The following is a 20,298-nucleotide window of genomic DNA, read 5'->3' as shown; positions in this document are numbered from 1 at the left end:
CACTTATATGTGTTTAAAAATGTATCTTTTCATAAAATGGAAATACATCACATCTGAAAAGATAGATGGTTTTATCAATTCAGCTAGAAAATTTCAAATTTTGTATTGAAAAATTCCCCTTTAATCCTCCATAAACACAATGTCACTTAGTGTTTGATAATCGTAACAAAGAACATCAATCTAGTTTTATGATGGTTTTAGATATTGTTATCCAGCAGTAGGTCATTATCTATGTCAAGAAACACTTTTTGTCACAACATAAGATAAACAACCTGTGAAACTGTTGTGATCTGTGTTTTCTGTGTATTTATTTTGAGGTTTTTTTCTGTGTTTATTATCCTGTTCCCCTGTGAGTCTCTGTCTTCCCTGTTGATTGTGCTCAGCTGTGTCTCATTTCTTTGATTACCCTCCCAGTGTAAGTAGTCCCCCCTGTTGTCTTTGTCTCTTGTCGGATCCTCGTCATGTCTTACCAGTCCGTTCTGCCAGCTCCTTGTGTTCTTGTGTCCCTGTGTTTTCAATCATTAAATCATCATCATCTTCATCCTGGGTCTGCCTGCGTCTTCCTTCACCTCACCAAACCAAACCAAACCTCCAATCATGACAGTGGGATCTGACCACGTAAGTGAAAGCCACATGATGCAGTTTAGACTGTGGAGCGCTTGGCGGTGTTTTGGAGCGGTCCCCTTGGAGGAGTTTTGTGGCGGAGCTCCGCTGGTGATCCCCCCGCCTGGAGTGGGAACCAGCCGTCAACGCTGCCCTGAGCCAACGGAGGCCCCGGCCCCTAGGCACCTGAGGACGCCAAGGCCGAGGCAGCACCTGAACCCGCAGCCGCCAGTCCCTGCGCCGAGGCGGCGTCTGTCCCCATTGTTGCCTGTCCCCACGCCGAGGCGGCGTGCACCTCAGTCTCCCCCTCCAGAGTTCCCCGTGCCCGCTGCTGGTGAGCAGCGTCCAGAGTTTCCCGAGCTTCCCGAGTTTACGGACGAGCCTCACCTTCCCTGTGCTCCGCCCGAGCTTCCCTCTGCTCCGCCCAAGACTCTGCTTCCCGAGTTTCCTGTGCCTGCTGCTGTGGAGCAGCCTCCCAAGCGTCATAGTGCTCCGTCCGAGCGTCCAGCTGGCCTTCCTGCTGGCCCCCCGGATCTGCCTTGGGACTCCTCTTTCTGCGCCGGCGTCGCCCGCTGGACTCTCCACGGCAGGTCCCACCCTGACCGTGCTTTATGTTTTTTTTTGTTTGTTTGTTTGTTTTTTTTGACTGAGTGATTTTGTTTTTGTTCCCCGTGGACTTTTGCCCTCCCTCACCTCACCAAACCTCCAATCATGACAGAAACTGAGAACAGAGCAGCTCATTCCAGTTTTAAAATAAATGTGATATTTATATTATTTTTCAAGATTATTTTCAAGAACACATGGGCACTGATTAAAATTCAAGCAAGTTAAATGTAAATAAGGAGATAAAAAGTCATGTGTTTTATCTCAGAAAAAATATATAAATTCATAAAAAAGTTGCTATAGACAAAAAAAACTTATTGGTTAACAAGTGCAACACATTTCTACACACAATCTTGGGAAAAGCTCCGCAATCCAACATTGGTTCATATTTCATGATTTGATGCCGTAACCAAGACAGCATTTTTGTTAATAGTTGTTGCTTTGCTTGCTTTACAAAAATAACTGTCTTGTGTATTTTTTAATCAACCTTCACAGAGGTTATTCTAAGGCCAAACTTGAATCGAGAATTGTAAATGCTTTAATGGTGTCTCACTAACCAGTTGGGTGAAAAAACTTGCCAGGAAATGAGTAGCAGTTTTTCTATTCGGCCAAACAAGTTTTTGTATTTAATTAGTTGCTATTCCTGAGGAAATTAACACAGAAACGGCAAGAGGAACTCTGCCAAAAAGAATTGTGGTTGAAGATCCACCTCAGGTGTGAATTAATATTTGTTTGTAGTTTTTCAAATGGTTGATCAAAGATTATTTCAAAGCAAATGCTTTTATATGCAGGTAGCAGTTTAGTTGCTAAACCATTTTGCTTGTTTTTGACTAATCTTTGTTTTTTGATAATTTTACAGGTATGGACAGATTTGCTTGCTCATTTGGGGTTTATGGTGTGCTATAAGATTTTTTCTTTTCTTTTTCTGAAGAGTTTTGTGGCAGTAGTGGTGTTTATTCATTAGCACCTGAGCAGGGGGAGAAGAGGGATACATGCAGTAAATGGTTTGCGGCTGGGAATCGAGCCGGGTACAACTGTGTTACACTTTGGACACGCAAGGATAGTTGCTTTTTAATGAAATGAATGCTATTTTAGGCTTTTTAAATGTTAAAATAGAAAAAGCAATGGCTGTAGTTTAATAAAGAAATGAATATCCACATTGTGGTCTTGTGTAGAAAATAAAATATTGGTGGGGTTGTTTGGAGTAAAACATATTCTGTGTTTCTTTTGAAAGGGTCATAGTGGAGAATCACTGAGGATTTGTAAAAGGAAAAGCAAGAATTAATGCTCAGAGCATGGCCATTGGAACATGGGAATTTGCATCATTTCAAAAAGCTCAAACTTTTATGGTGGTGTAGAATTTAAAGCTAATGCTATTAGATTTGCACATTATTCTGCAATGAATTCTCTGTGTCTTTCAGTATGTTCCTTTGTTTATCCCAACATGTAAATAGTGAATCAGGTTGTCATAGCTTAATTAGTGCAAATCATCAGAAAGACACATTTCAAAGACTGGTTTGCTCACAATAATTTTATATTTTTGGCTGTTTCAAGCACCTTTTTTTTCTTGTCAAAAAAAAAAGTCTTGTGGCCCTGAAAATGTCCTTTGATGCAATCAGAAACCAAATAATGAGTTATATTTTTAATTAATTTAGAACACAGAGAAAACCTTAAAAAGTTAATCCTTTTGATTTAAAATGTTGTTTACAAATTTGCAAAAATGAATTGAATTACACATTTAGAAACACACAAATTGGTGTAGAGGTAAACTGGGCGCCCCATATACGGAGGCAAGGAGTTCTTCATGCAGCCATCCAGGGTTCGACTCCCAACTCCGGAAACTTGGCTTCCCCACTTTTCTCTCTGGCTGTTTCCTGTCTGTTATTGCAAATAAATATGGCTAGTGCCACAAAAGCTAGGTAAATAGACTGTAATGGGTTGTTTACAAACTATTTTCTGTTCTGTAATACTTATTACCTAACCTTAAACCAGAATGTTCGAGGGAACTTCTGTACACATTCAAACATAAAAATTTCATATAAATCAAGATGAATAAGACAAGGCAAGTAGAAAACTTGGAATAAAAGAAGTTGTTTATTGGCTAAGAACAATGATGGCAAAATGATAGACATGAATTACTACTATGTGCAGCGTTGTGTGCAGTCTGGGTCAAACAGTGAACAAACCTCCTGGCCTGTATTTCCAAACAGCTTGTCAGTCACTCTCTCACACTCCCTTGACAGTCAAGCAAGTCATGCCCTCAGAAATGCTTCTCTTTGAGGCCTGCTATTATTACTGATTATTTTCAGCAGGACCACTGGCACACTGATCAGAAGGATTGAATTTAACTACAGACAGCATTGGCATGATTATATCTCGGTGAAAAATAATTAACTGGGAGCCAGAGATATTTTGAAACCAGCAAACGGTGATCCTCTGGAGCTGCACACCAACATCATTTTTTATTTATTTATTTTTATTTCTGCAGCTTTTAACGAAGCCAAAAAAAAAACAAAAAAACAAAAAAAAAACAACTTATTATTCATGGAGTTTGTCATTTTGAGCATTTTTTCTGTTGAAACCTCTTTGTCTTTTACCGCTAAATGTCAGTTACAGTGGAATGGTGCAGGTCAAAGGTTATTCATGTGTTAGGATCTCCCAGTTATATTCCAGGCTTAAGCAAAATGAGAGTGTGTGGCAAGACTTGAAATGTTCAGAATGCTCTCCATCCAGTCTGACTGGGTTTGCTGTTTGCTAAGAAGAATTTGTGAACATTTCAATCTCCAGATGTTCACAGTCAGTATAGAGACATGCCGTTGCACTTCAGGGATCCAAATTAAGTTGTGCTGGTCTATCGCATCAAACGCCAAATAAAATACATAAAAATTTGTGAGTGCAACTCGGCAAAATGTGAAAAGGTTCAGGGTTTTCAACACCTTTACAGAGCACTGTACACAGTTTGAAGCAGGTGTTGGTCTTGATGTATGTGTTTTCTCAGGTGGAACGTCTGTGCGGTAGAGCGAGGACTGTCTCTGGCCCAATGACCTCACACCTTTGAGTCTTTGTGTTCAACATCCAACATGCAGCAGCTGTGCAATGAACATTAAAACCTGAAACTAAAAACAGGAAATGAGCATTATTTATTATCCTTTATTCTTATTTATTAACTTAACAGAAGTTCTTTTAAACTGCATTTCTTATGAGCTCCTCTAAATATATATATATATATATATATATATGTTTTTTTCTTTTTAGCTAAGAGCCTGGATATATGAAATACACAGATTTTTTACATCGCTAAATTCTGGCTTGAATATACTTGAAGAACGGTTGAAGAAATTAACTTTTTTTTTTTTTTTTTTCCCCCAGAGGGCAGAACTGTAGAAATGTTGCCTGATCCCTTGAGAAAAGTTCCCTTGGTGCTTTATTCCTCCTTTCTATACGGATTTTATTTCAAGTTATCATCTTTGTGTGCATTTCTATGGCAGCATATTTGAAAGGAGTGCAACCGAGACTTAGCAGACATCGCCCTGATTTACCACCCAGGCAAATGTTTGAAAGAGAGCCTGGAAGAGGTCAGGGAGATATCGAACAACCTTTTGCTCAAACAGGAGGCTGAATATGTCAAATGTGTGCTGTGTGCAAATTGCACCTCGCCCCTGTTGCCTTTATTAAAATTTAAATTGCAAATAATTGACTGAGAGACTAGTTACCTTTCACTCGATCCACTCACTTATCCTCCACTCTTCAGGCACTAAAGTATATTTTGTGTAGCTGTGTCCAATTGGCTCCTCGCAGTGTTGGAAAGCGAATGGCTTTACAGCACCAAAGCAATTCTCCTCTATAAATAATATCAATTCCACCCGGTGGCCGTTTTTTTTTTTTTTTTTTTTTTATTTTCAAAAAAGTATAAAAGCTTTCATCACAACAACTGAAGACTTCCATGGCAGTGGAACAACTATTATGAGAGATCTCTTTTGCTTACCAGCATGCATTTGAAAATGACTGCCCTGTGAATAACTTACAAGTATGAAATCTGGGAAATCTGAGCACAGCGTTCCGTCTGCAGTAGCAATGGTATCATACACAAACTGCTCCATTATTCATCATTTTGTCTGGTACTTATTAGATTAAAAATGTATAGCTTCTTCAGAATTCATTCAGCCTCTGTGCAGTGCCGTTCTCGTTTTGAATGGCCTAAGACGTGTCGCGTAACCGGCTTTTATGCATTTGTGATTAAAATATTCAAATTAGTCTGCAAGCTACAGTTTTGATACCACAATTATGTAATCAAAGTGATTGCCTCAGGCAAATTAAAATAACCTTTTGTCACCCCACACATCGAGATTTTGATTAGGGCAATTAAATCTCGAGTGTTTTTCTAAGCATATACCGTCTCCTGATCTACACATGCATGCGTTACATACAAGGAGTCAGAAACATCTGCTGCTTGTTGTTGCTCCTTCTGCTCAATTGAGTTTCCAGTTTATTGTAAAGGATGTACCTTCCCTGGAATTACATGATTATAAACAGCCTAATGCAGTTCCTCCTATCTATTTTTTCCCACCAGATCTAAAACTGAATTTTTTTGGAGAGTAAGGAAAGAGGATTGCCTCCCTCAGAAAACTGAAACTTCTGACACATCAGATTTTTCTCCATTATAATAACTCAGCCCTTAAAAAAATGTCTTTACCAAATCCTGATACATTGTTCTGAGCTACATATCAGTATAAGTTTATGTGAACTCTGTGTGCAAAGTTTATATTTTTATCAAAGACGCACCAATCAATTTTTAGGCCAACCTCTAATGATTGGTTTTTACAAAGATGTATTCTTTTTATAAGCTTTATTCTTTTTAAGAACAAATTTTCTATGTTGTTATTATACAACTATATCTTATATAATTTTTATTACAATAATTTAGACTATTATTGAAAACTTAGTTTATTTCAGTATTTAAATTTGCTAAGTGAAACACTTTATATTGATTATTAAACACAGACTGATGTTTTTGAGTCTTTATTTCTCTAAATTATGATGGATTTTTTTCTTCTTTCATTAAGTAAAAACATTTAAGGATAAAATATTAGGTCTTCATCTTAACATTGCAGAGTTTATCAAATAGAAATAATTTAGATAGTTCTAGAATAAGAAATGTTTGGTATGTTTTAACTTCAGACAGTGAGTAAAACAAGGTGTATGTTTCTTTTTATTTGGTGTATGTAAACTTATTTTTTCCAACTACATTTTTTTTTTCTGGGGGTATTCTCTTTTTGTGTTTGTTGTGACTATTTCTTGATAAATATAAGGATATTTTACAACCAAAGCAACATGTTAATATATTCAAAAACACTCATCTGTTGTGATTTCCTTTTTTTTTTTTTTTTTAAACTGAAGATACCAGCGGTATGTCAAGCCAGAGTCTACTACAGGTTTGTAAAACTGGGGAATTTGTTGTAAAATGTTATTTTAGCTCAGATTATCTGGTGAACAGGGTTATGTTTTACTGCAAAGTTGCCTGATGTTTAGCTCTAGAGTTTTATTCGAAGACCTCTTTTCTCATGTCTTCTTTACCTGGAAGAAGAAGAAATTACCAGGAACTCATGGCCAACGTGACAGCAAAGAAGCTTTCAAACATGAAAGGCGGAGAAAATATAGCCGAGCAGAAAGGGTCCCAAGCCCCGGTGGAGACGTACAGACAGCTTGTCAGCTTTTATAAGAATCATCTCATTGTTGTGACGACTCACAAACAGCTTTTTGAGAATTGGGAAATTAATCATCTTTACAGACAAATTATTGTAAATCCTTATGAGCATCTTTGTGTCAGTTATTTGTCATTGACAGCCATCAGAAATGTATTGATCTAAAAGGAAATTACAGTATATCAACATAAGCTCCAAAATCTGATAAGCTGCAGATTATCAAAATAATCTGTGGCTTATTTGATGTAACCCACAATTTATATCAAATCATCTGTGGCTTGACATTAAATCATTGTAAATTGATGGTTTAATGTCAGATTAAATCAGATTAATCTGACATCAAACCATTAAAATCTCAATTTTGACTGTTTAGCCAAAATTTTGATTTTGGCTAAATATCCAAAATCTATTTTGGAACATCATTCAGTCTAATTAATGATCATCTAGATGAAAATCAACCGACATTCATGTTCATGGTTTGGGTATGATCTTGAAGTTTATTGCAGATATTTAATTTGAGTGTCTGATGGTTTCATGTATGATTTAAAAGAATCATAGTAATGTACAGAGGATATTTTTTGCAGTTGCCATTCATACATTTTTCTTCCAAATCAACTCATTTTCTGCAAGAACTTTCCTCTAAGTGTAAATAAAAAGACTCCATTCCCGATATCAAACTTTCAGTGCTGTGCAAAATTCCAAATTTACATTTGACAGCATGTTACTAGGAACTGGTGGAATTTGATGTGACATTCTGATGTTAAACAAAGCATTCCTCTGAGGTGAAAGAAAAAGCAAAAATTGTTACAAAATAAAATCTGAAATGTATGTATTGGGTCCTGTCAGCTTACAGCTACAAAAGCTTTTTTCTGATATATCTATCAGCTTTGTGCATCTAGAGAATAAAATTTTCTTTCAGCCTATCTTGCAAAAATGTAATGGCATCTGAGAATTGCAATTTTCAACTGTTTGCACAAATTCGTTCTAACACATGACAATGCTTTGATCTCTACTGTACCGTTGGAGCAGTGCTTGTATGTTTATGGTCACTGGTCCACCTGAGTCTCAAGGCTTTGGCAGCCAGGAACAGTGTTTCTTCTGGTTTTGGGCTGTGTCTAATAACATCCATCTTCTCATCAACTCTTACTAGCTGTGCTGAAGAAAAGCCTCCCTGAAGTGGAGAGTCTTTCATCTGACCAGAGTCCATTCATCCTTTACAGTATCTGCCGACTGATGTCTCTTCCCTGGCTCATAGAAAATTGCAAAGCATATCTTGCTTATGCTTTTTTTCTGCAATGTTGCCATTCTTGTCACAAAGGCCAGGTTTGTGGCGTTCACAGCTACTAAAATTCTCCAGTGTGAGCTGCAGATGATGGGAAACTGCATTTCTGTCAGCGATGGATCTTCATTCTCCCTGAGTTACCATGGGCCTCTTTACTGCTGCTCCTCTTTATGCTTTCCTTGCTCACCCTTTCATTTTAACGGGACAGCTGTGCTTTGATAGGTTTACACTTGTACCATACTTTCTCCATTTCGTAATGGCTACTTGAGCCAAGCTGTGTGGCATATTTAAAGCTTGGAAATGTATATTTATATTCTATATTCTAAACCTGCTTTAAACTTTTGCATAACTCTATCCCTCCCCTGTTTGTTTCTTGCATTCACAGAAAATATGGATTTATTCATTTATTCAAACAAAGATTAAATTACAAACAGCTTAGGTTTTTTTTTTTTTACTAACTAGGTGACTTTTCAGGTTAAGTGGTTAAACTGAATTTTATTCATGTAAGTCCTAATAACGATTAAGGTTTAGTAAAGTAACAACAGGTGGAAAGCTCAACGGGTGTGAATATTTTTCAAGGCATAATGATTGAAGGTACTGTTTAGCATACTATCTTACAAAGACCCTCACCAAAAATTACTGCTTTTTTTTTTTTGAATGCTGCTCACATTTTCTGATCTCTCCAAGATTTTGCTTGAAAATATCTGCGAGTCCAGAACAAAGTCGGCTGACATTTGCGCTCTCACTTGCCACCCGTCTGGAACATCTTTGCAGCATTTCAACCCTAGAGCTGCATTTCATGTGTGAAAATAGCCTTCATGTCGGTTTTCAGTGTTCACAGCTCCTGCACTCTGTATTTTGGGGAAAAAAGTATGACTTGCTGAAATTCGGCCACACTTTGGTGTAGAAAATAAAGATCTTTGAACCATTCACCCATGATAGAGAAACCCTATAGCTATAGTTAACGTGTCGTCTGCTCTTGAGGTAACTTGACTGTATTATAGACTATTTTAGAAACTATGTGGAATTTGCGAACAAAACCCCATGCAATTTAAGAATCACATTTAATTGACAACTTTAACGGCAATTTATCCAATTTAAAAGAACCAAACTTCCTCGTGTCGGTTGTCAAAGTCTATTAAAAAAAACCATCTGCGCCTTTTCTGGCACGTTTTATCAGTATTTTCTATTGTTGACTCTTGCTGTAACAAAACCCATCACAGATGGCAAAGACAATGAGCTGCCATGTACAGATGAAACCAGGTATGTACAGTTAAAAAAAATTCTCACTGATAATAAATCAGACTAAATATTTCCTGACAGGATTACTAAAATTATTTATATCTCATACATTTGAAAATAATAGGCAAGATAAATCTTCTCAATTAGTTTTATTCTAATTCAAAGTTGACAAATTCTAACGTTATTGCATGGTCAAGAAATTTTGAAAAGTCCAGATGGTGATATGGCTTTGATCAACTTCTCTTACTCATTCTTGTAAGTTAGTTTTGTTTTTGTTTTTTTTGTGTGTTTTTTTTAACTTTTAAAAGACTCTTGTGAAATTGATCTCCAGACACACACTGCTTCCTTGTGACCTTTACAGGGACAAATTGCAGCTGTAGTGAGAAACTTGTAAGAGTTTCCAAAACTCTTGAAGTGAAAACCAGAAGTCTTGAAAACAGTTATTTCAGTCGTTTTTGGCTTTTAGCTAATAGAAATCCTTTTTTAATCCTAACTGACCTAAAACAATAAATATGAAGATGACTTAATGCCGGACAGTGATAGAACATGTATTACTTTTGTATTTTTATACAGGGCATGGTATCCGATTTCAACCGTATCTTTGTATTTAAAAAGAAAGCTCAATTTGCTAATCATGAAAATCATTCACATTACATATTTTGTGTTGCAAAGAAACCTTTTTTTGTGTCTTAGCAGGCACAGTCTTTTCGAACAATGCTCAGCTTTGATGGCAGAATGTAAATATTTCATTCATAGAAGCCATTTTCTTGAAGGAGCAAAATAAATCCTACAGTGCTGCTGCTCAAAAAGCATTATTAATTTAAAGGTCTGAAACCCTACCGATGCTTCCACTGTCTTATCTTATACCTTTTTTTAGAATTGTGCATGTCGTAAGAGCACTTTATAAAGTCCCAGTCTAGATATCACTTCAGATGTTAGATCATCTTTCTGTTCTTGCTGAGAGAAGAAGTGCGGGGGAAAGAAAACAGAAAAGAAAAGGAGACAAACTATTATATAAATTCTTGGTATTCCTCTGGCTGTCATACTGCTAATGACCTGCCTCCTGCTGTTATAATTCAGAGAGTGTATATTCACCTATGCAAAAAAAAAAAAGATCAAAACAATGTGCCCCAGCTGTAACTATTAAGATGGAGAAAGCTTTAATAGGATCTGTATTTTTCTCAACCATTATCAGAAGATTTTTTTAATTTCATTCCCTTTGGCTGGACACATTTGCTTTCACCATCCACTCAGAGCTGGGTTTTCTTGATAGTTTATTTATCTCATTCTTTTTTCTTCCCCCCCCCCACAGCATTGTTCTGTGAGCCAATGCAGAAAGCGGCAGCTAAAACGATGTCTCTGCTTACAACAGTGACGCCGAGGACTGGTTCTGCGAGTGCCCGCCACTCCACACGGGCCGACTGTGCCAGCTCAGCGCCTGTGAGCGCGGACCCTGCAGCCACGGAGCTACGTGTATCCCAAAGTCACAGCTGGAGGCCGTTTGCTTATGCCCCTCTGGACGACAGGGGCTACTCTGCGACCAAAGTAGGTGATAAACACGGTTCTCTCAGAACGTTGCAGAGTGGTTAATGCAGATACAAATTCATTAAGAGTTGGCTCTCCAAACAGTTGGTGGATGAAAGCCTTGAGCAGTTGGTATAATCAGAGTCTGTTGTTGAATAAAAAAAAAGGATTAATGAAACTGAATTGTGCTGAGCAGGCAGAAACGTCCTCCTCCAGCAGAGGAGTCGGATAATCAAACTCATTCCTGCTTTGCTGAATATTTTAAAAGACTATTTAAAGTTTATAAGATCTGTTTCCTCTGACTGGATCTCCAGTGAAAGACATTATTTCTCTGTGCATGCACTTGTGTATGACTGACACCAGCTATATAGAGCTTGCAAACATGATTATAAAGTTGTGCCACAGTATTATTATGCAGGCATTTAATAGCTGATAAATGACTGCCATGTTAACTTTTTTTACACTTTTTGTATTTCATATGCCGTTTTATAATCTTTAACCCAGCCCCGGAGCAGTGCCATTAAAAAAAAAAAAAACAAACCTGTGGGCTTCACAGGTCGTGACACGCAGAAACAAAAGGTTTTGCTTGACTAGACTGACTGTAGCAGCAGCAGGGTGCTTGGCATATAAGTCGCTCAGCCATGCCGCAGCCTCCGTCAGAATCCCAGCACCCACTTGCCAAACACAGAAACCTAACCTTCTATTTTCACACTAAGTACATGGCTGACATTTGAATTTTAATCCTGAAACATCAGATTAGATCAAAGTCAAAAAGTGATCACTCCCCCTGCCTCCTGGGGCTTTTTTGTTCTTGGAACTTTGCACCACTTTTTGTGTGGCGCCTTTGCAAAATAGCAACAGTAATTACATGGGAGCCTAGCTGTCTTTTTTTTTTTTTTTTCTTCTCTCCTGTTGGAGAAGAGAGCTTACGCTATTCGTCTGCCAGGACATTTGAAACAGCTGCAAGTCTTTCCTTTTCAAGTAATATTTTTATTGTTTTGTTCTGATATGCAGCCATTAGTTACACATTTCACAAGGAACTACAAAGGAGCAAGAGAAAGGAAAATGAGAGGCAAGGACATGAAGGTGGAATGCCTCGAAAGCATAAATCATCAGACATTTGAAAAATATTCAGTATCAGAATTACAAGTTCTATTTGTACTCTGTATTAAATGTACACATATCTTGGCAATTGAATCTTTTGGCCAACAACTGAGGTGGGAAGTTAGTGCAAAAGGCCACTGTGAACACATTCTCCTCCTATGAAACATTCTAGTGGCCACATTATCAGTGGAGATGCTTGAACTCTTCATGTTGGTCTATTACATAAAATCCCACTTAACTACACAGGAGTTTGCTCTTGCAATGTAAAATTCAAGGGATATCATTACTTTTGCCGTACACTATAGAGATCTCTCTTAGACGTTTTCCCAGATTTGCATCACTAAAACGGAATATTTGTCTGGTTTGCCAAAAAGTTGCTCATCCTGTTTTCCGTATCAAATGTTTCCAGTCGAGCAGAAATAGATCAGCAAAGCAGGAAAAAGTAAATACAAGTAAATAATAATCGTCAGGATTTGACATAATGAAACACACACACACACACACACACACACACACACACACACACACAACAACCAATTAGCTGTTAGATAGTGAAAACATTCTTCAAGGATATGTCACACATTTTTTTTTTCTTTTTACAAAAATATTATCTTGTTAAAATGTTTTGTTTAGTTACATATTTTGTCGATTTTGGGTCTGCTAAAACAAAAGGAACTCAAAAACGAGCCTAATATCAAATATCAACGCCCTGTTACTTTTAGCACAGAAAAAACTTTTGTTCTTAATCTTAAAATTCACCACTGCTTATTTTAATGATCTCCAAATTTACTGGTGATGGAAAACTTTTGTCTCGTCTTCTCTAATGTAGTTCAAAAAGAAGTTTAGGATCTGATTAAAATAGTTGTTCTTTCGTGTTAGCATGATTCCTTTGGTCACTTTCACTTTCATTTAATGGATATTTAGAGTAATTTGTTCTTTCTATCAGTGCAGTTTCTTCTACTTAAGTGACCTAGAAATCTAAAAATTACGGTAAGTACTTTAGTGATTGAGCTTTGCATTGGATGAGACGTTCTTTTTTTAACAGGTCTGTTTCTGTCTCTTAAGACTTTACGAGCTCAGTTAATTTTCAATTCTAATTTTCAAGTATTTCTCCTTTGTATAATGTAGATTTTGTAATTAAATCACAGATAATGTCGACTTTAATATGAACCCTGGCTGTTCAGTCATAATCCAGAACATCGTAAGTAGAGTTTTACTTCATGTTTTTCTTGGTGGGAGTGCAGGTTTGCCTGGGAGTCGTGCTGCTCTTGCAGATCTTTTCTGGATTTTCATTTTACTTTAACTGCCTTTTCTTCATGATATTTCAAAGTATTGAGAATTGTTGCCCAAAGCACTTTGATATATTTTTATAACCTTATTTGTACCCTGTTGATAGCTTCATTTTCAGATTCTCCATCAGTTATTTCAAGGAGTCGATGTTCGCTTGGTGTTGCCACAGAAGGGATTTATCACCTCTGGAGTTATTATGAGCTGATAATTCTGAATTATTACTTCTTCCCTTGAAGGAGTTCAAGTCAATTCAGGTCTGTCATGTTCTGAATCATGCCCACAACATTAAATACAACTGCTGTGCATTAGCATTGAACAATGCTAATATGTTATGGTAATTTTGCTGCAGGGGGTTGCAGTGCTTCACCTCTTTTACCTCTTAGATCAACAAATTATGTATTCTGCCCAAGGGTGGCTAAGCTTGTTTATTTTATACACTACATTAACAAACGCTCCAGTTTGGTTCAAGTTTTGGATGCATCAGCACCTCTGATTAGAATTGATTTATTATGTTTTTTAACCTTTTATTATATAAAAAAAATTGCTTTTTATCCAGGGTTGTTTTTTGAAATGATGAGTCGCCTTAGCTTCTTTGTGGATGAGGAGAGAAAAAAAGATGCACATTGTGTGCAAGCAGTTTTATGTCAGAACTCATTTCACAATCTTGAGCTGCATGTCATTTTGTTTTACTTCTGCAGCTTCTGCCGGTTTGGACTATATAACACAAATGCACAGCAAAGTGGAAGTAATACTTAATATGGCCTGACTGGATGTAGCAGTTTATTTCTGCTGTCCAAAAGTTGCATCTTATGGGTCATTTTGTGATGCATTCTGATTCCCTTTAATCCATCCAAGATAAAGAGTCAGAGGCCATACCTCTTGAACATTTTCATGCTTTGAAATTTGTGGTTGTATCATGACAGTGCATAGCTTTAATGTGATAGTTTGTAAAATACTAAGTAAAACTTTTTTTATGTTTATATGTACTTTTTTGTAAATTTGCACCAATTTAAAAATTGTATTTCCCCTCCTTCAGTCTGATACTGCCAAATAAGTTTCTGTCATATTGCCTTCGGTAGTCCCTTGATTAAAGAACAAAGTCCATTCAGTTTCATTTAATCTTAATGTAAATTCAATTGTTCTGTGAAAGCCTTAGACATTTGTTAGACAACATTAGTAAACAAACGGCAATATAGAGACCAGGAAGCACAGCAGACAAGACAAGGAGAAATTAACCAAACATCTCACAGAGGACAATTACGTCTATCATCTCATAAAAGAAAGATTACGGCACAACTACAAATTTATCAGGACATAGCCATCCCATAAAACGTGGTAGAGGCAGCATCATGCTGTGGTTCTGCTTTTTTTCTGTAGGGATAGGGAAATCAGAGTTCATAGGAAGATGGATGGTGCTAAATACAGTGCAGTCCTAAAAAAAAAAACAGTGAGATGCTCCAAAAGACTTCAAAAATTACCAGTATTATATATCTTGAAACCTGTTAGTTTTTTAAATCCTCTGAAGATAGATGATTTCAATTAGTTAAATTGAAATTGTGAGGACAAATCAAACAAGATCTAGATTTATGGAAATCTTTGTAAAAATAATTTTGAACACTGTGCCATGTCAAGGATTTTCAATTATTTGTAGTTTAGGAGGAGCTGCTTTGCTTTTTCATTTACATAAGCTATTTGTTGCACATCAATCATTTTACATTAGAAAAGCAATTATGTTTAAATGTTGTCACCTTAAAACCAAAATCAGGTCTGATTAGCAATTCTTATTGGGCTATATAAATGCAAGGACAAAAACAGTTTAGTTAGTTAACTTTAGGGTGTTGATGTGTTATTACTAGTCTGATGTCATGAGTGCAAAGAACTTAATGGCAGAGATATACATCAGCATATGTGTACGATCTAATTAAACACAGCCCAGTTTGCAGATAAAGAAGCGCAATGACAATTCACTGAGGCAAACTGCTCTAGCAGACAATAACCGGAGCATTTGCAGCTTTATTAATAATTTAGTAGCCAAACTGAGCCGAGGGCAGTCACAGAGGGTGCTCTGAAGCACTCTTAGCCATCGCCCGAGGCTGCAGAAGAACATGCAAGGAGCTTCCGCACAGAGAAGACAGAACGTTTTTGTTTTTTTTTGTTTTTTTGTTTTTTAGTCTGGGAACCTCAATGATGTGAAGAAAATTGATGAGCAAAAACCTAAACATGGCAGCGTGTTATTTTGATTGAGCGTGGGCAAATTTACACTGAGTCCCGTGTGTAAAATCAAGTAGATGGGTGTGCTCAGATAAAAGGCAGAGGGGAACATTACTGAATCAACCATGCATTCTGAATGTGTAAATTGAAGATTGTAATTGAAAATCATCTGGATTATTGTGCTACCCTGGTGAACATCGCAATTTAAAGTAAAGCCCGCATGCCAGAATCTCTTCTAAACAGCCACTGATGAAAATAGAATAGGAGTGAGGAGGTGGTAGTATTTGAAAACAGGTCATCATCTAATAGCATCAGAAAAGAAAATTCATGTTTCTTTAAGCCGGGGTCTGTAATGTGGGGCAATAGTGCCATCTTTTGGTAAACCAGGAAGCAGATTATGAATCAGACCTCTTGCTAGATTATCACTCGAGCAGAGAAGACCTCACAGCTGCTGGTGAGATTTTTTTTCTTTTTTTTTCCTTCTCCCCCTCTCTTCCTCTCAGCCATCAATATAACTCGTGCCAGATTCAGTGGAACTGATGAGTTTGGCTACACATCGTTTGTGGCCTACACCTCCATTCCCAGCCTCAGTTTCTTCTACGAGTTCAAGTTGAGGTTCACGCTCGCAAATAATTCATCTGCTGCCAGAGACAACCTGATTCTGTTTGCTGGACAAAAGGGACAAGGTGAGCTGAACCCTGTCACCCACAGAGGTGCTTTAAAGGAATCAACCCAGCAAGTGAAGATAGAAAACTGATCCGTTTTTAGGTTATATAAGCCATTTTGATCATTTCCAGTTTATGGTAATGTACTAAGTAAGGGACTTTCCCTCTCCTCTAAACAAAGACACCTCCTCCCTAGGGGCTTTTATTTTTTTTTCCTGATGCTGATGAACATTTTCACAATCCAAAAATCACAGGATTTCCAGCTGATGTTTTATTGTTTCTGACTTGCGTGCTGCAGAGTTGTGGCGGCTCGCGCAAACCGAACATGCAAACCAATCATCCTGAGAGTTTTAAAATGAATAACTTCAGACACGCTTTGAGGCGAGATGCTGTTGGCAGCTCTCACAATAAATTAGCAGGGGTTTTTTTTTTCCTCCGCGGGGTCAAATTCGGTTGCAGGTAACTGCTGCGCCATTGTCAGCGGCACATTTCATCTAGAGCAAAAAAAGAGGGATAAAAAAAAAATCACATCTTACAGACATATGCACTTGTTTTCTCTTGAGAGATCAGTTCATCAAGGTGGAGGCAAAACAATACAAGAGCAATGCGTATAATGAAACACTTGTGAAGAGAGTGTGCTGTGACTGTACGCTTGGAGCAAAAGGCACAACATAAGAATAGATTAAATGTGAACATTTCACAGGATAACTGCTCTAATGAAGTGGCATCTCTTGTCAGCATCATCAAGGAATGTAGTAGCACTAATTATTTGACGTGGGCTCAAGAAGCACACACACACTTTGCTGAAGCAATAACGGGGAGCCAGCGCCTCCGTATTTGTTGGCATCCATGCTGAAAGTTTTGGAAAATCTAACTTCTAATGTGAATACATTATTTGTTAAGAGAAAAAAACTATTAAGAAGTAATTATTTTTAATTAAATCAGCAGAGCCATTCAAGTAGAAAAGATGTGTCTTAAGTCGTAAAATGGCAGCAAGAAAATTCTCTTAAAATATGTCCATTATCCACAGTCTGAGCAATAATTTACATTTAAAACAACTGGAACTGTGACAAACAAGGCTGAACAAGGACCTAAATTCAGCACATATTTTTTTTTTCTGTCTGAAATTATAAGAAATACTTTCTGTCTAGGTTTTATGCACATTTTTACCATCACCAGTGACCATATGAAGAATGCAATATGTACCTATGTCTAAGTTAGGACGTTTACTTTACATTTCCGATCATTACTAATGACCTCCATGACCACATGTTTTCAGGCAATGACGGGGACGACTTCCTTGTTTTAGGACTACGAAGCGGCAGAGTTGTTCACAGATTTAACCTCGGGTCAGGAATAGCAACCATAGTCAGCGATCGGCTCAACTATCACATCGTCATCCACACCGTTATCTTTGGAAGGTCCAAAAGAACAGGGTGGCTGAAGGTAATTCAATGCTTTGTTACATTTTTGCGTTATTTCTTTGATTTTCACAGCGGTTTGTTCATCGTCTGTCTTAGTAGAAGATCATTTTCTTTTTAGCAAAAAACTCAAGTTCCAGGATGAAAAATGTTTAATTCCAGTCGCCCCGCCAGTTTCTCGTGGCATCTGTGGTCAAATATAAAACATACTTAATAAAATATAAAAGCCTTACTTTAACACTCCATACCGTGAATAAGCATTCACGGTTAACTTATTAACTCATTAACTTATTCCTTTTTGTTAAACTTGGAACATGACAGGAGCGCATATACTGAACAATGCTCATATACTCAAAATGATGTTGAAGTATTTCTTATGCTGTTGTGTTTTCTTGTAAAGCATTGACTTTATTTTCTGAACAAGTCAATTCACTGTAGTAACCAGTGAAACAGGATGTTTGCATCATCTGACGTTAGTGTAAAAATCTGGAGGCAGTGATTCTTTTTTTTTTTTTTCTTTTTGTCTAAAACAAGGTTTGAGAGCGTTGGTGACTCGGTGCCCTATAAAAGCCTGTTTAGAGGCAAAAACCTGGGAGGGTGACTATTAAGTGGACACGGACTGAGCGATAAATCTGAGATTGCACATTTAGCCAGGTTCAGCAGATTGTGAAATTGTCCTCCTACTCCCGACGCCTACAGATGCGAGGCTCCGGCGTGAATATTGATGTTTCACCATACGTCTTCCTCAGGTTGACGGGCAGCGGAACAGAACAGGATATTCTCCTGGACCTCTGGTGGGCCTCAATGTTTTCAACCAGCTCTTTGTAGGTGGATATAATGAGTTCACCCCTGAACTGCTGCCACTTGGCTCCAGATTCCGTCAAGGCTTTCAAGGTAAGACTTCAATGGCTTTATTACAGCCCAAAAAACTGCTATCTGCAGCGGGAGCACTGGGGCTTGGACTTTCTCCCAGGATCTTTGTCTTTGTGCAAGCAGAGGGAAGGTCTGTAATGAAAAGGGAATTACAGGCCAGAACAGAGCTTTGAGGTTGATTGTATCTCCACTCTGTAATTGCTTCACACCCTGTACAGTGTGTTGTGTGTAAATTCATTCCACTACTGATAAGTCACTTGAACAAGGGCACTATCCAAATAATCTTTTGTCAACACCAGCGTCATTTATGCTCTCTCCCTGGCGACCCTCTGTGAGAACTGATTTTGGAGGGTATTCATTTTGCCTACTAATGTGAAGTGCTGTGCAGCAAAAATTGCCACCACTGTAATGATGACAGCCGCTATGAATAGCGCCATAACCCTATTTGGCAATCTCTGCACCACAGCAATGAAGCTTGTCATTATAAAAAAAAGTCACGGCTGATCAGTTTGAGTGGAACAAAAGCTTTTTAGTCATAAGGGACCGGAGTGCTTTGTATGTTTTCTTCTTTATCATCTAGAATTCATTTCTCTGTTCGCCAGACAAGGCAAAAATCAAATCAACCAAAGTAAAGACATTGTTCTTTTCCTGCTGTGTTAACTGTGTCACTATCGCCTGCTGTAAAGCGCTACCTGAGCAGGGCCACACCGGTGGAACCGTAACCTTTCTACTCAGGATGTAATGAGAACTCATGAGCGTCTAATCAGATCTGTGTGACCTTCCTCGAGCCCTAATCATGATGGCTGGCAGTGAACACACTGATAATGCACTTCAGTCCCGGTTATCAACAGATCCACACTCCCCTGCTGGAAAAGTGAAAGAGCAGGCTGTGTGGCTGCCGCAGCAGGGGGATAGAAAGTCGCTCTGTTTAGACTGCTGATCAAATAAACAAAAACAGAAATGATTGCCCTCACGTTTCTGTCGCTGATTCCAAATACAGCCACTTGCAAAAGTATTTGTACCGCTTGAAACTTTTTACATTTTGTCACACTGCAACTGCAAATGTATACTATGAGGATTTTGCAGTTGATGGAAAAAGATGTAGTCAAAAATGTTTCCAAAGAAATATAAAAATCGCGCCATGCATTTTTCTTCATCCCCCGGGGGTCAATACTTTGTAGAACCGCTTTTCAGTGCAATTGCAACTGCACATTTATCGGATAGTGTCACATCTAGAGATTAGAAATATTTGCGCATTTACTTTATCTCCACACATCAACTCTAACCCTTTTGTGGTTTGTGACAAATTGTAAATACGACTCGGTTTGCTTATTTTCCAAGAATAGCTTTCTTCTTCCTTTTCCATTTCATCTCCGTTCCACAAATTATTAGGCAAAAATGTTGAAATGATGCATCCTACACCTTCCACTTCACAATTATGCAATGATTAGTGTTGGCCTGTCACATAAAACTTCAGTAGATTAAGATTAAGTTAGGGAAATGTTCTGCTATGAATCTGGGTTACGTTGTGTCACAATGCAAATTATTTACAGCCTTTGAAAGAACATGCGGCGTGCAACTGCTGAATCTAACTCTTTGAGTTTCTTGGTTGAACGAACAGGTACACAGCTAAATCGAGGCAAACCGTCTTTTCTAATCTTCCTTGTTAATTTTCTGGGAGTTTGTTGGGTTTTTTTTTTTGTTGTTGTTTTTTTGACGCTGCGTGTTTGCATCACAACAACCACTTGAATCTGCCAAGCAGACAGCATCATGCCATG

At 37.8% G+C, this 20,298-nt stretch overlaps 1 protein-coding gene across 1 annotated transcript in view; it reads left to right on the top strand.

Moving 5' to 3' along the window:
- The window catches only part of eys (eyes shut homolog), a 98,787-nt gene that overhangs the window by 71,258 nt on the left and 7,231 nt on the right, over positions 1-20,298 (top strand). Inside the window, exons 17-20 of the mRNA XM_015049587.1 lie at positions 10,805-10,977; positions 16,065-16,247; positions 17,506-17,672; positions 18,397-18,541. Coding sequence (XP_014905073.1) covers positions 10,805-10,977; positions 16,065-16,247; positions 17,506-17,672; positions 18,397-18,541 — 668 coding nt within the window. The remainder of the gene's footprint in view (positions 1-10,804; positions 10,978-16,064; positions 16,248-17,505; positions 17,673-18,396; positions 18,542-20,298) is intronic.

This window comes from Poecilia latipinna, unplaced genomic scaffold (genome assembly GCF_001443285.1).
Source record: "Poecilia latipinna isolate Pla-1442-1.1 unplaced genomic scaffold, P_latipinna-1.0 Scaffold952, whole genome shotgun sequence".
NCBI lineage: Eukaryota > Metazoa > Chordata > Actinopteri > Cyprinodontiformes > Poeciliidae > Poecilia > Poecilia latipinna.
Note: the sequence above shows the minus strand (reverse complement) of the source record. Positions and strands in the feature narration are given on the sequence as shown.